Genomic DNA, 16,040 nt, shown 5'->3' on the forward strand with positions numbered 1-16,040 from the left:
CACGCTCTAATACCATGTTGTAATTTCTAATTCTGACCTGTTAGAAATTCTTCCTGTACTATCTGGTTTATTTCTTCCTACTTGTTTAATTACTTAACAATTTATTGACCATGTAAATACTGAAAATAAACACAAGTGCAATATCAACATCTACAGATCATCAACTAAAAGAAAATAAGCACATAGGTGACACTATTATTTTTGGACCAATGTCCCAGGAAAAACCCAATGCGGGAAAATTGGTGTAGCTATTCAGAAGGTTATATTATTATACTGTTTATCAGAGTACAACTGGGTCCCTACACCGTCTCACCTGACAGAGAAAAATATACGGCAACAATACCTCTATATCCAGAAAGAGGTATTCAGAAAACCTGTCCCACGAAACCCTCTCCGGCACAACTGAAGCTCAATGTTTTCCCTTCTAGCCTCTATGTCGACCTCCTGCTGACCTACATCAGCCCTAGGAATATCTAGGTCAGCAGTCTGAGGCACTACGCAGCCTCTGGGAGCCTCTGTGTCACTCCCTCTGCCCTCTACATGGATGACACAGTCTCTCTGGGCTCTGCACTGCTTCTGTTGGGCTCTGCGTAGCCTGTATAGACTGCTTCTTTGGCTCTCTCTGCTTCTGTACTAGTCTCCCTCCCTATCTCTCTACCTCGTACTCACTGCCCCTCGCTGCTGATCACTGATTCAACTTTGGTTAGAAACCTTGCTCTAGCAAAATGAATGACTTATCACTCTAGTGTATTCTCCAACTGACCCTCAAGCCTCCTGTTATACTTTTCTCGTTGGTCCATCAACGATCGAGATTAAATCTCTAATCATTAGCTAATATTATATTTGGCTTGATCCATGACTTTTGGAACCTTCTAACCCAGCTTTATATTAACACCCATTAATATTTTATTTTTCCTAAGTTTAGATTTAGGAACTCCATTAAAAACATTAATTATTTTAATATCTCCCGAACATGTTAGAATCTACCCAAACCATTTATGAGCCTTGGAGCTCTCATGTGCTTTAGCCTCTCCACCAATTTTCATGGCTAGAGCACATATGATGCTACCCCAAATCAACATGACGTGATTGGTGGTCCCTTCAAGTCAACAAATTGTCATGTTAATTTTTGGTGTATAATAATTTACTTCTTGATGGTGGAAAATTAACATACATTCAACATAGAGGTGACATCCATAAGGCATAGAACTATTGGTCCACGTGTCAGAAGAGTAAGGATGACGTCAAAAAAGTAAGTGGGAGGCAATTATGTTTTTCAAGTAATAAAGATTTGGTCTAATAAAACTTGTCCATGTGTATAAATGGATGGGGTATCCATTAAAAATAAATAAATTGGTTTTATCTATTTTACCTTTGACAAACTAAGATTTTTGTTTGCTAAATCAATTATCAGCAACACATAATTCACTCAAGCAGATGAAATTAGTGATCAGGTAATTTTTCAAGTTTACCTCTTTCTTTATAGAACCAAAATGATTATTAAAGTTACAAAACGTCAAACCATAGATTCTTCCTAACCCGTGGATTTTGAGGATTTTCCATTATATATATGGAGGAAGATTCACATGAAACCCACTATGAATTTGATATTTATGAGCTTAGAGAGTGGGATTTCTATTGTTTCAAGGATTATGAGGACATTACTTTAACCTAGGAGTCTTATTTAGCACATGTAATCATTCCTCAAACACATTCTTACTTAGAATTCATCTCCTGGTATGCTAAAAACTATCTTCCTGATAAAGAAGCCGATGATATAATATTAATTCATATTAATATTAGTTCTCATTTCATATTAATTCTACATCCATTCAAGAAATGCTTAAATATTGTTACCAAATGAAATTTGATCTCTGAATGAATATTTCCTTACTCAATATTACAATGAGTTAACTTTTGAAGTTAAAGCCCTTATTCTAGAGTCCTTTTTTCCTTTGAACTCTTCGTTACAAGAAAGTGCTCCCCCTTATCCTTCTAGTATGTTCCTTTAAATGTCAAGGGAAATTATATCAATGGTTTGCTATTTTTTAGGGTATGATGATGAAAATACTAGAGATGACACTATCTTAGGGGATTTAACTTATTTTTCATAGGCCAAAATTTCCCTCCTTAGGTTTCACTTCAGTCAATATTTGGCCAATGTTATCAATGTCCAATTACCCCATTACAGTATCACTAAGCCCTTTAGGTATCATTTAATCCTTGTATATATTTTTCTATATTTTCAGGTGGAAAATTTTTTAATTCTTCCATTTCATACTATTGGAGAAAAATTGTTATATAGACCCAGGATTCTAACCTTAGGGTGCCAACAAAGGTTTTTGTCATAGTCTAGCTTAACGCTGACATATTCGATCTTTCGCAAGGGAAAAAGTCTCACCCAAGGCACTGCTGAGAGTTATGTGTGATGATTGATTTCTAGATGGACATATAATATATTATGTCAATTAAATTATACATTGTAGTCATTAACAATTACATATTGATTATACAACCCTTGCACAAAAAGCAAATACGCATATTACATAGGATCTTAACATAATATCTCACAATTTTAAAGTAGGCACATAAGCACATATATCAGCACACATAAAAAAAATGAAGTTCCTTGAAATAAACTATCCTTATCATTCTCAAGCATGATAATTATTACATCTACAAATTTACATTATCTTAGCTAGATATGTCAAGAGACTCCCAAAATCCTCATTACAAACACAAAATTACAACAACATATTGTGAGACAGAATTTTGACAACATGTCTGCCCTTCTCTACTATCCCCCCTCCCACACAACTTACCTTACATGTCTATATATAAATTTGGCCCATGTCCAGTTTAATCCACGCTTGCTTGATGGAGTCAACTCTAATTAAATTGACGAGATCCACGTTGACTTGGTCCACATTCACTTGATTCTTTTAATTGTAATGACTTGATCCTTCATTTGTAGATTTGAAAAATTCCAACATTACCACTTAGTCCTCTTCTCGTCGCTTCCTTCTTTTTTGTTGTTGTCTTCCATCCACATTAACCATGCTCTTTTTTGGATTGTGCTACCTATTCTCTGCAACCATATTCCAACCAAAACTATAAAAAAGAAGAAGGACCCAACAACAAACTCAAGATTAGAGTGGAAATGCCATCTCTATAATTCATTGGATACCAATGGCGAGAAATAATTCTCAAGATTTTGGATTTGCAGAATTTTTCAATCAATTCTTCTCGGTTTCATATGGTTCATTATTTGGTGAGATTCCTTTGATAATTTTTCCTGAAGTTTAAAAGATTCTATAGCTCATCTTAGATAAAAAAAGTAGGCAATTTCACATAGATCTGAATCTATGGTTGTGAATTCCTCCTTATAGACTTTGAGTTTTCTATCCTATGAAGATTTTTTCATTAGAATTTATTAGACAAAATGTCAATTCAAACCATATTCATTTTGTGTCTAAAAAGCACCCAACATTTTTTAAAATTGAAGAAGGAGGTTGGAACCTTCTTAGTTAGCAAAAGAACAACAATACAAGATATTGAGGAAATGTCGAAACACATGAAATTTCCTCAAGGAGAAGTTTGAAAATATGATCCTCATAAGATCATATAAAAAATAAGGGTAAATAAAGGACCATCCCCATATAAAAATCTTCCCAAACCAAAATTTGAGAAGTTTGCAAATAGAGATGTTTGGGAAAAGGTTATAGTTCAGACTATAAATGGAGAGGAAGCATGCCAAACTCCACAATTGTTACAAAAAAATCCCCTAGGGCTAGGGTTGATAGCCCCAACAGAGAAAAAGAAAAAAAATAGATAAAGAGACTCAAACACACATGCAAATCACCTTGAATTCACAAAGTAGGTGACTGGCACTCACATGTAGATCATACGTTTGATGTAGAACCACAAGTTCCAAACCATAATCTCTAGATCCAAAGGTGCAGACTTGCAAAACAGTCAAGAGTCCAAGAGTAGAACAAATAATTCCAAGTATTCAAGAATGTATATCATGTTGCTCCCTAAACAATTCCATTAAACATTAATAAACATGAAAGATATACAATAGAAATGGGACAAATTATAAGTTTCTTTTTGTAGCTGTAGTAAGGTAGTTACACCATCACTTGATCATGACTACTGAAACTAGAAAAACCTTCCTTTGGATCTTTCCTTGTTAGTCTAATAAATGCATCCTCTCCAATAATAGCAATATGTATGTGGGATAGGGATGCTTAGCAACACAACAAGGAAACTAGGGTTTCATGGTAATAGGGGAGTGCTTAAAAGCACAGGAATAACAAACCTAATATGGCGAAAATTTTGGCAGAGTATGGATGCCAGTTATATTGATGCTCATGAGGGAAGCCAAAGGTGTGTATTTATACCACCAAAAATTGGTTTGGTTGTTTATGCTACGAGCTCTTGTAGGTGGGATTTTTATCAAACTTGTACATGGGAATCTTTAGGAATACTTACATCCATACACGCATTTACTTTGGGTAGGTCACATGTAGGATTTGAAAAATTATTTTTTAAGATAATGTTTTTTTTTTTTTTTTTTTCACAAAGTCGGTTGCTAGATGTATTCAAAAAAGAAGGGGGAGACTAAGCTCCGATTTTACAAAGGATGAGCTCACAGGATTAGCTTGTGGTTGTATTACATTATGACAGTTCACAAAAATGCTTTTACTGTTCGATTGAAAGGTCCTAATACAAGTATAAATTCTGATAAATTGGGACAGAAGCAGGCTGACTTTGCAATACATCTAGTCGATACTTATATGGCTGATCTGTCGGGCATTGGAGGCCTCCGGATGGCTGTCTACTGCTGCAACTCTTGCACTGGAGGAGCTGGTGCTTGGACCGTTTGAGCTGTTGATCTTGTCCAACATGAACTTGAGGATCTCAACTGACTCTTGGATGTGTGCACAGGTATTTGAGAGAGCGCTGAATTGCTCCTGCAGAGAGGAAATGCGGTGCAGAAAAAGATTGAGGTCAGCCTCATATTTTGCTGTGAGAATCCTTGTGGCAGCATCGATTTTCTCATCTAGCAGGCGTTGATGAGTTCTGACTTGTTCAATCTCGGCTTGAAGGTCCCAACAATGCAAGAAATCCTCGCTACGATCCATAAGGAGAACTTCAACGCTGACTTGAGGCAACTTTGGAGAAGAGCACGCACTTACTGCAACTATAAATCTGAATACAGTTCTGAGAGAGCTATCTATCTGAGAACCGGGCGCTAAAGCCGAACTGGATAAACCACAACAGAGCAATACAGGGGAACAGAGGAACAAAGAAGCGGGAGTGACTGAATCAGAGAGGAGGATTCGGTCTAGGGGGGACCTGGAGTTAGAGGCGAGGCTCGGCCTACTGAAGATCACTACGGAGAAAGCGAAGGCAAATGAACAAAGGGGAGAAGGGCCGTGGAGATGAGGAGGAGGCTTGCTGGAATATATAGCGGGCAGACAGGGGCAAGAAGAGGACCAAATCACAAGGAGGAAGCAAGGGCGATCACAGGTTTTACTGTTGAAGATTCGATTTGCTGTGTCAAAATCTCCAAAGATGTGATACGACTGTAAAGTCAGGGATTTGTTGCAGTGAATATCAGACATCTTTTGGATTTGGTCAGAGTCCTTATTAGCAGAGGCGCAGTTCAATGGAGGGGATCTATTTGGAGTGATCATGAATACCAGGGAATGAATTGATGCAGGTTCACGTGGTTGCATAGGATACTTCCTCTTTCCTGTGAGCAGGCTTGACTGGCTCTTTTGTCTGCATCTTGGTTGTTGGAGCGGAGGACATGAAAGAATTTGTACTCCAAATCCTGAGTTAGCAGACTTTTACATCGATTGATGATTTGATGTAAAAAGAGATTGGATGCTTGTCGATTGTTGTTCATTAAGCTTATTATGATGGTAGAGTCACCAAATATGAGAGATTTTTTAATCCCTTGGACCTAAAGTTGAAGGATGCCTTGGTAGAGGCCCAGAGATTCAACTCTATTGTTGGTTAAATTTCCCAAACCCCCTTCATAAGAGGACACTGGTACACCTGAAGGGTTGAGAATGATGCCCCCTGCTCCCGCTACTCCCGGATTAGATTTAGATGCTCCATCAAAGAATAAAGAATGAGATTTCTTTGATTGGAGCCATTTACTAAATTCTTCCTTTGTTAGGCAGATTTTCCAATCAAGATTGTTGGCTTTTCCTGGTTGTAGTTATTTTATCTCAGAATATCATGCTGTTTCGAGCAATCCATATATGCCACAGAAGAGAAAAAGGGATGGCGTTCCAAACTCTTTTAGCTGGATTTTGCTTCACTGATTGCCAAGGATAGTTTCTCCTCCAGTTATTTAGAGCTTCGTCAATGGAGTGTTTAGAATTCCAAATGGGGGGTGTAGAAGGAATGATTCCGTTCCAGCATGAGGCTGCAAAGGGACAGGAAATGAATAAGTGTTGTATGGATTCCTCTGCAACTTTACAGTTGGGACATCTAGAGGGTCCAACGATGCCTCTTTTCTTGAGATTCTCTGCAGTTAGTAGTTTCCCATGCAGGAGAGTCCACATGAAAAATTTTACTTTTGGAATTGCTTTAGCTCTCTTTAAAATCTTCCAGTGTGTCCAAACAGTCGTTGGGTATTCCTTGCTACTTAGATAGTTGTAACCTGCTTTGATTGAATAATTGGTTCCTGTAGGATCCCATCGGAACTCATCCTTTTCATCTTTGATGGTGGGTGCAATACTGTGCAGGTGGTTGCAAAAAGAATCGACGTTGCCTTTAAGATGGTGGGGGATGGGTGGAAATTCCCATCGCATCCAAACATTGGTTGATACATTCCATTGAGAGATTTGGCTCAGATTAGATATACCTTTGCTTTGTAAATAATGAATTATAGGATCCATACCTGGGAGACTGTTTAAGGGTGGGTTCCCCATGATTTTATCCGAACCAAAGTTCAATGTTTCACTTCCTTTTGGTACTTTGGAGACATTTTGCACCATGAATGCAATGGATTTTTTGCAAAGCTTCCATATCTTTGTACAATTTCTGTTGGGGATCTCGGAAGTGAGAAGATGCTGCCTTGACTGATTGAGATATTTTGCCTCCAGGAATTTTTTCCACTAGGCTGTTTGATTGTCCAGAAGTCTCCAAATCAACTTTCCACAAAATGCTAAATTCATGAGAGATGGGGATCTTATGTCAAGACCTCCATTCTCTGGGCTTTGAATGACTTGTTTCCATTTTACTAGGTTGTATTTTTTCTTTTCATTCTGGCCCCCTTGCTAGAGAAAAAATCTGAGAATGCTATCCATTTTTCGATGGTATGAAGCTGGAGCTTGTGCCAGGGAGAATTGATAGAGGGGAAGGGAGGAGAGGCCTGATTTTAGAAGCACCTGTTGCCCGGCTAGATTGAGGCACAGAGTTCCCTGTTTCTGAACTTTCCTTTTCATTTTGTCTAATGTTAAATCCAAAACACCTGTCTTTGCATTCCCTATGCATACCGGCATTCCCAAGTAACTGAAGCAGTCCCAATTTAACTTGTAGGGGACACCAAAAATGTTGGCTATGCTGTGAATCGTTTGAGGTGAAGCGTTCCATCCATAAATGCAGCTTTTGAGGTGATTTATTTGACCTCCTGAATATCTCATAAATTTGTCTAGCAGGGATTTGAATCTTCTTGCTATAATGGTGGTCGCCCCCCCTAGCAATAGGGTGTCATCAGCGAATTGAGAGTGATTTATGTTTTTAATGCCATCTTCAAACTTAATGCCCGTGATGAGACCTGACTGCCTCTTCTGGTCAAGCGCACAGCTGAATGATTCTGCCATGAGGATGAAGAGATATGGGGATAAGGGACAACCTTGTCTTAATCCTCTTGAGGATTGAAAGGAAGGTCCAGGTCTTCCGTTGATGAGGGGAGCGATCCATGGGCCAGAGATACAGGCTCTTATGACATTAATAAGGAGAGGTGAGAAGCCCATCCTCTGAAGAACTGCAAATAAGAATGAATGCCTTACCCTGTCAAAGGCATTGGCCAAGTCTAGTTTCAAAATAAATCCTTTTTCATTCCTTGCATGACTTGAATGGATGGCTTCTTGAACCAATAGAATAGAATCTGAAATTTGTCTATTAGCCATAAAGCCTCCTTGGTTTTCAGAGATTAGCATCGGAAGGAGAGGTTTGAGCCGAGAGGCTATGATTTTAGTGAAGATTTTTTATGAAGAATTTCATAATGATATAGGCATGAAGCGAGAGAAATTGGAAGGGCGGTTCTCCTTACGAATGAGGGCCAGATGGGTAGAATTTGTATATCCACCTATTATGCCTTTTCTCTGGATCCACTTGAATTATTTGATGAGATCCTTCTTTATTGGCTCCCAGTAATCTCTGTAAAAACAAATTGGGAATCCATCCGGTCTAAGTGCCTTGTTGGGATGGAGAGTCCAGATTGCTTCCACTATTTCTTCCTCTTTTATTTCTGCTATCAGGCTTTTGTTCAAATCAGCTGTGATTTTAGTAGGCAAATGCTGTAGTAGATCATCATAAAGTTCTTCCTCCTTTGTTTCAGTTAAGAGTTCCTTAAAATGGTCCATGGCAGCTCCTTTGATATCTGCTTGTTCAACATGTTGAGTCCCTGTGCTGTCTACAATGGCAGTTATGGTATTTCTGATTTGTCTTGCAGTGGCTTGTTTGTGAAAGAAGGAGGTATTCTTGTCCCCGCTTTCCAGCCACATTTGCCTTGATTTGATGCGCCACTTTTCTTCCTCCTCTCTTTTAATTCTGCTCAGTTGATTGTAAAGCTCTTCTTCTTGAACCTTTTCATTTTGGCAATATTCCTTTTGTTCTATTGTGCATTGAAGTTCTGCAATTTTGGACTTAAGCTCACGTTTTTCCTTTTCAGGCTCATTGTAGTGCGATTTGGCCCAATTTCTGAGCGCTTTTTGCACATTCCTTAATTTATTCTCCCATATGAAACCTAGGGAACCTTCAATATGTTGTCCCCAGGTGTGCTGGATGATGTTTCGGGCTACTTGATAATCACTCCAAATGTGATTATATTTGAATGGAAGCGGACCGAGGGGGCAGTGTATATCTAGTGCTAGAGTGATTGGGTAGTGATCGGAAGCAGCAAAGGGCAAGATGGAGGAATTGACAATTGAAAAGGTTGATAGGAGGGAGATGTTGACCAAGAACCGGTCCAGCCTCTCCATGATATTGTTGCTGCCCAGCCTACGATTGCTCCATGTGTACTTGCGATTTTTTGGAGTTATATCTATCAAGTCACCAATGTGCATTATATTTTCCATTTGGTTTCTGAAAGGATCTGGCATAAAGCTTCCCCCACACTTTTCGTTGGCATGCAGGATTAAGTTGAAGTCACCTCCTAATATGATGTTGCTGTTATCTTCTTCCATTATGTTTTTACTGAGAGCTTCCCAACAGATTTCTTTATCCATGTAGTGATTAGAGACATATACATTAAAAATGACAATCTATTGTTTGCTAATGTTATTTCTCAGAACTGTTTTTATCCAATGTTGTTCAATTAGATCAACTTCACTATTCCATTCATTTTGATTCGAGATGGTAGTGATTCCACCAGAAGCCCCTCTAGCTTCAAAAATGCTTCCTTTATAACATTTATACTTTTCAATGATCTTGTTGATTTCTGGTTCTCTTTACTTTGTTTCCTGTAATAAGATGATGGATGGTTTCTCCTGTGTGATAAGATCTTTTAGAGCATTGGTTTTGGACGGGTGCCCGAGTCCCCTGTTGTTCTACGAAAGAATTTTGATCATTTCAGACCTATGGTTCAAGGAGGTGCTCTGCCTCCCTTGTCTTTGCTTGCTATTTCTTGATCTTTTGTGCCCTGAATGTAAGATTCTATTGGATTCTGCAATACCAGGGCTATATCTTTCTACGTGTTCTCATCCCTATGTTGTTTTGAGGTCTTTTTGCCCGACTTCTTTTGACCATCAAAGGAAGATCCCTGGTCCTTGGAGTTACTGCGAGTGATTCTAGGAGGGAGGGGGTCTGATAAGAGGGGGGGGAGGGTAGTCATAGAATGAGGGGAAGAGGGATGTTCAGGAGGATTCGAGGGAGTAGGATCATCTTCAGGAAGGGAGAGAACATGGAAAGGATTGGAGGATGGGGGAGATTGAATGGATTTTTCCAATCCAGGGGATTGAGGTTGATGAGGAGGGGAAGGAGGAGGAGATGGGGATTGGGCAGAAGGGTTAAGAGAGGAAGGTCTAGGTTCATTGGAAAAAATGGGGCTAGGTGCTTGTTTTTTCCTTTTTACCACTTCCCATTGTTGTTCTTGAGTATTGTTATCAACATTAATGAGCTTAGTACAATGATTAGAAAAATGACCATACTCGTGACATACCTTACACTTGAAGGGGATCTGTTTGTAATTGAGCTGTTATATGTGTGACCATTCAACAACTTTGAGCTTGATGGCTTCTGGAAGTCCTTTGACGAGGTCAACCTCGACACAGATACGGGCACATGCCTGCATGTTGTCTCTTGGCTCGCTCCTGTCAATATATTTGCCGACTGCATTTCCGATGGCGCGCACTGATTCATCTCCCCAGCAATGTAATGGGAGATGGGGGAGGCGAACCCAGACAGGAACCGCATTAGGAATATCAAGCTCTGGATCGAAGTCTGGCATCCATTTGTTTAAGTACAGACCTCTGGAGTCCATGAAATAAGGCCCATTGCGAAATATCAGGTCCTTGTCGTTCTTTGTCTCAAAGTGGAAGGTGAAGTATCCCTTCCCGCAGAATCTAATAGCAATTTTCCCTTGAATTTTGTCCGCCCAGTTTCTTTCCACCCACCTCTGAACAGTTTTTGGTGAGGGCCAAAGGCCTGTGAATTTCCCTATCAGTCCCTTTTCTGCCAAAGCAAGTGCAGCCATTCTGGGCAAGGTAGGAGGAAGGGAGACTTCTTGCAATCCCTCTATTTTTTTTACGAATTTAGAGATGGCAGGGCGAGCTCGTTGGGGCGGCAAAGAATTTATGAGAGCTGAGAAAGCTAGTTGCTGAGCGGCCTCCTCCGGTGGAGCCTCCGGAGGGGCCATCTGGAAGAGGATCGAGCGAGCGAACCAGGGCGCAGTCAATGGCGGCCGCAGAAGTTGCAGAGCGCGCGCGCACTAGGTCTCCTTTCCTTGTTCTAAGAATTCTATGTTATTAGTGGATCAGTCTTCTTCATTGTTAGGACATCAAGGAAGGGAGACTTATTTTTTAAGATAATGTTACGTTTACATAGGGAAATGGATATTTCCTTGACCAATGCATGCATCTGATAATAAGTGAGGAAAAATATGTTATAACATATTCCCCCTAATGTACGAGGTCAAAAGAGATTCTTACAACCGATTTACATAAAGTATACATAATAGAACTCATTAAAAGGACACAAGAGGATCTCACCGAATTTGGGCACATCCAATACCCATAGAAGGAGTTAGAAGGAAAAATCATATCCATGGAAAGCATACCGATGCTTAGAGGAAAGAAAGCATGGTCATCAATAAAGTACACTATGGATCCATGCTGATATAACATGATAATGATCATAAAAATACATAGTGGAACCCATGATAGATCATAGCCCTATAAAAGGGACAACAAATCTTACGTCTCAGTAACATATAGGAGGAGATATGAACAAAGAATGATATACAACTGATCCCCCATGGAAGTACCAATGTCATATACATAGTATTTGTATTGTACTTAAATCAAGTGCTGACATATAAAACACCACTGAAACTGAGGGAAACATATAAGAGTGGATTTTATCGATAGAAAAATTAAGGAATTATCAAGTGATCATTAATGTTGATACAACCCAAGGTCTTCAAACCGACCACCGATGATAAATTTATACACAATGGAAATAGATGAGATGAAATTGACATGTGATATTTTTTTTTATTACCACCAAGTATTTCTCTCACATGCATTAGATAGAATAACACACAAAATAGACCCTCTACCGAAAGACGTGAGGAATCCATCAATAGGGTCAAATGTAAACCATGGTACTACATGAATCCAAATGTGTGATACAATAGGTTGATGCCAAACACAAGGGAAACCACCCATTCAAATACTAATGATGAAAATCCATGCTAGCCACAAGGTCACTTATCAATGGTGAAAATAGGGTTAGGGTTATACTCCAAGTCTACTTTTAGAGCAATTTTTCAGAGTCAATAAGAGAAGACCTTCCAACAAGAAGTCAATGGAGACCTTCTATATTGACATGAATAAATGACTAAGAAGTTGATATGATACTGAGAATAAATTGAAGAACTAGGTATGGCCAACACAATAAGTCAAGAGACACTGCAAAATGGTCGACATAGAGTTTTACTTCCCTTGAACATAAGCACAAGATTTCCTTTTCACTTAGGTAGAATGGACCAAGATGAACTTTGTATAAGTCTGAGATACAAAAGGCATTAATAAACTCTCCATATGATTGGAAGAGTAACCAATCAGATGAGTATTGACTACAAAATAAGGTTCAACTTCTTAAGGCCATAGTAAGTTCCAACTCGCTGAGGAGAAGACTCATAACATGGTACTTTGTTCAAGGGTGACACAATTGACTCTGCTACTAAGTTAATGAAAAAATCTCTTCCTCTCCCCTCTTTTTTTAATATATATATATTTTTTTCTTTTTAATATTATAAAAGTTATGAAAAATAATAAAGGAATGCTTATAGTATAGTGGAGGGAATGAGTGTTGCAGGGAAGAAAACTAGTTCCAATGCTTGGAACATTTCTAGGCTCAATGCAAGGGAAAGTGTGCAAGATATGGTCACTCAGGGAATGTTCCCTCTAGGGATAAGGGTGTTGAGTCACAAAGGAAATAGATGCAAGGCTTGAACGTTTAGTAACAACATCAGAAAAAGGGATTATACAAGAGCAATATGGAGTCAACATGAGGCCAAAAGCATAAGCGATCGAATGTAATGCAATAATACAACTTAACATTTGGGAGCCTTTGAGGTATAAGTCATAATAAGAGAGAGGAAGGATAATGTGACTCTAATGAAAATTTATGATGGGACTAAAAAGGACTCTTAAGCCTATGAAGAAAATTGTAGCATGGGTGCCAAGTGACAATAAGGTACTATTAAGAATACCCATGATAAGGTATGCTCTACCACATAAATTATGACGCTTCTAAATAACAAGAAGGTTTTTTGTCACAATTTGGTGGGGTAGATCTTAAAGTCAAAATGGAATAGGAAACTGATAATACACAATGTAAGGTGGCGAACCTAACCTATAAGCCAATTTCGAGAACCAATACCTATCAGAGCATATCAACATGAAAAATACCCAAAAAAGATGTCTTCGAAGTTTTGTAGACATAATTAGCAATAGTAGGCCAGAAGTTAATACCTCCGATTTTTAAAATTTAGATAAATATTTTGTTACAGAATACAAAACCTAAAAACAAATACCTTATATGTACAATATGGTACAGGGAAACACACAACCATGTAGATTACACATAATAGTTCTTCAGGACAAGCCCCTTGTGAGGTTCAAAACAAAGACTCCTTTGGAAGATAGAACCCATAGTCTCTAGTTCTATAAGAAAATATGATCAAGAAACCATAGTCATGGCTCCAAGGAATACTCTTGTGAAGGAAATTCAACATCCAATATATCATGAGACCTAGAAGGATCAACAAGGGGAGGAAATAGCTCCCATGCTCCCATTGGAGACATCACTTGATCAATTGCTAGGACCAAGTACTGAGAAGGAAAACATGAATTCAATGGGCCCTTATTAGAAGAAATTGAACATTAAGGATATGATTCCACATGATTCACCCATCGTGAGGCAAAGGCTACTTGAACACTACGAACATACTGTTAGATCTTAGATTTACCTCAGGCTAAAAAGGTAAGATTCTAGGTCCACATCAAACCATGCTCAGCCTCATAGCTAGCCCTACGAGGATAGGAGAGGGCTCTCTTCGGGTCAATCTCAGCAAAAGATAATTAGATTGGGCTTGAGATGACTGTTTTAACAACTAATATTAGGTTAGGTATGAAGTGAAAAGTTTTGATTTGAGTTTTTGGGGGTTTTTGTTGGAAAACGGGAAAGGCAAATTTGGGTTCGGGGATGAAGGCTAGATTTTTGCAGAGTTCCAGTTGGGGTGAGGTAGGTAGTACTTTTGATGCTTTATATTAAATGAATGGATGGAAAAGACTGCTGAGGAGCTGAAGAGGGTGTGAGGGTATCAAGAATCCTTCTCAAACTGAAGAAAACATTGAGAATTAAACAAAACTACAGGCAAAGCACAACAAACTCATGGATTCTACCTTTGTCACTTAATTTGTTTAATTTCAGAAGCAAAGAGAAGGGAAATGGCATACATAAAAAATTAATGAAATTACAGTCAGATGAAGAAAAACACCATCAAAGCACAGAGCCGCAAGGATCCCAACAAGTGCTGCAAAACCCTGGTCTTTCCTTTGCCAAAAATGGAGAAATGAGATGTACAATGAAGTGCCAAGAAATCCCAAGTATCCAACCATGAAAATGACTAAGAAATTACATGATATAGACAAGCCTAACTCCTTCCCATGCCTCTAGAGGTAGTGCTCATCATTCTAGGAGTTGTTTCAACCAATTCTAAACAAGGAACTGAAAAATAGACAATGAAACAACTTGCCCCTATATGAAAGGAAACTGATTCATTCAGTTGTTTTTCACATTTTAGTGAATGAATCTACCAAAAAAAGTAAAAATGTGCCCAAAATTACATCATGGTCATCAAATTACATCATGGTAGATCAATAGTTACATCAAAAAGTAAAACTAGTAAAAACTGGGCAAATTTTTGCGCTGAAGAGTGAAAATGAGGCCAAATTTCTCTATGCGCCGCGCCCAAATTCTCTACGTGTCGCGCCACTTTGGAGCTGATTTTGAGGCACTTCCCGAAGTCCAAATTGAGCACAAGATAGCTCATTCGAAATCCCTGCTTGTCTAATTTCCAACCCAAGTGGAATTTCTGAATTTTGTGTCCATTTTCCCCTCAAAATGTCCAATCTCCCAAGACTGCTTCATGTGTGTCAAAATAGGGGCAGTGAGGTCATTTTTGAGTGCTTTTTGAACTTTTGAGGGCTCAAAACCTGCCCAAATTTCTTGGCCATAAGTAGGAAAACGTAATTTATCATGAAAAATCTAGAAATGCAAAGTTTTTTTGGATTTGGAGCCCTCTAGCGAAAGCGAGTGCCACGTGGCACGACGCATAGGGAGGAAAACCCTGTTTTTTAGTGAAAAAAAATTTCAAAATGCAAAAATTGTTCCAAATTTCTTGAAATTTGGGCTGGACCTTTTTCATCAAGAGATATGATGGGCCAAGGATGCCTCGGCCAATATCCGAAGTCGATCATGCTCTTTTTGCCTCTTTTGCCTTTTTGATGTCTTCCTTAGTTTTGCCTTTAAATTTCTTATTCGTGCCTTGCAAACCTTGTTCCGCGCCATGTAGTGGAAATCCATGTGTCTCAGTAATTCTTTGTCCCTATCAGCCTTGTCCAGCAGTCTCTCTAAGTGCATGTTGACTCTCTCGAGACAAACCTCTCGATCAGCCTCTATCTCCTGCTGAATGGGTGTCATCTCATTTAGGCTTCTTTGGGCAGCCTGCTGGTCTTCACGGATGTTTTGCCACCTCTATGAGGCCTCCTGGGTGCATGTACCCCTGTTGGTGAGTCACTGTGGGTCTCCTCCTCATGCTCATATGAAGAATCAAATGCCATCATTGCTAGTGAATGAACTGTTTTGGAGCTGTAGATGTTGATGTGTTGAAGTGTCTTAAACTGTCTTTGATGATGTGTTTGACTTTGCCACCAAGGGAAAACAGTGATATAGGGGACTGTAGGAGGGAGAAAACAGTGAGGGATTTGAGGGATTGTTGGGATAGGGTTTAGTTAGGGAGATAGGGAATTAGGGAATGACTTAGGTGTTTTGTATATGGACTA

The 16,040-nt window shown here is 39.0% G+C and overlaps 1 protein-coding gene across 1 annotated transcript; it reads right to left on the reverse strand.

Annotated features, from left to right (window-relative positions):
• Positions 1–8,366: 8,366 nt before the first annotated feature.
• On the reverse strand, positions 8,367–9,476 carry LOC149167782 (uncharacterized). The gene has a single exon (XM_089430593.1). The coding sequence runs from the start codon at positions 9,474–9,476 to the stop codon at positions 8,367–8,369; it is 1,110 nt and encodes a 369-aa protein (XP_089286719.1).
• Between the last annotated feature and the right edge of the window lie 6,564 nt (positions 9,477–16,040).

This window comes from Pinus tabuliformis, chromosome 5_1 (assembly GCF_031772625.1).
Source record: "Pinus tabuliformis cultivar Carrire ecotype Pingquan chromosome 5_1, CPIR1, whole genome shotgun sequence".
Taxonomy (NCBI): Eukaryota; Viridiplantae; Streptophyta; class Pinopsida; order Pinales; family Pinaceae; genus Pinus; species Pinus tabuliformis.

Bases quoted from the DNA above. Each gene is read 5' to 3' on its own strand.
- LOC149167782 (XM_089430593.1), bottom strand. From the start codon at position 9,476: ATGGATAAAGAAATCTGTTGGGAAGCTCTCAGTAAAAACATAATGGAA.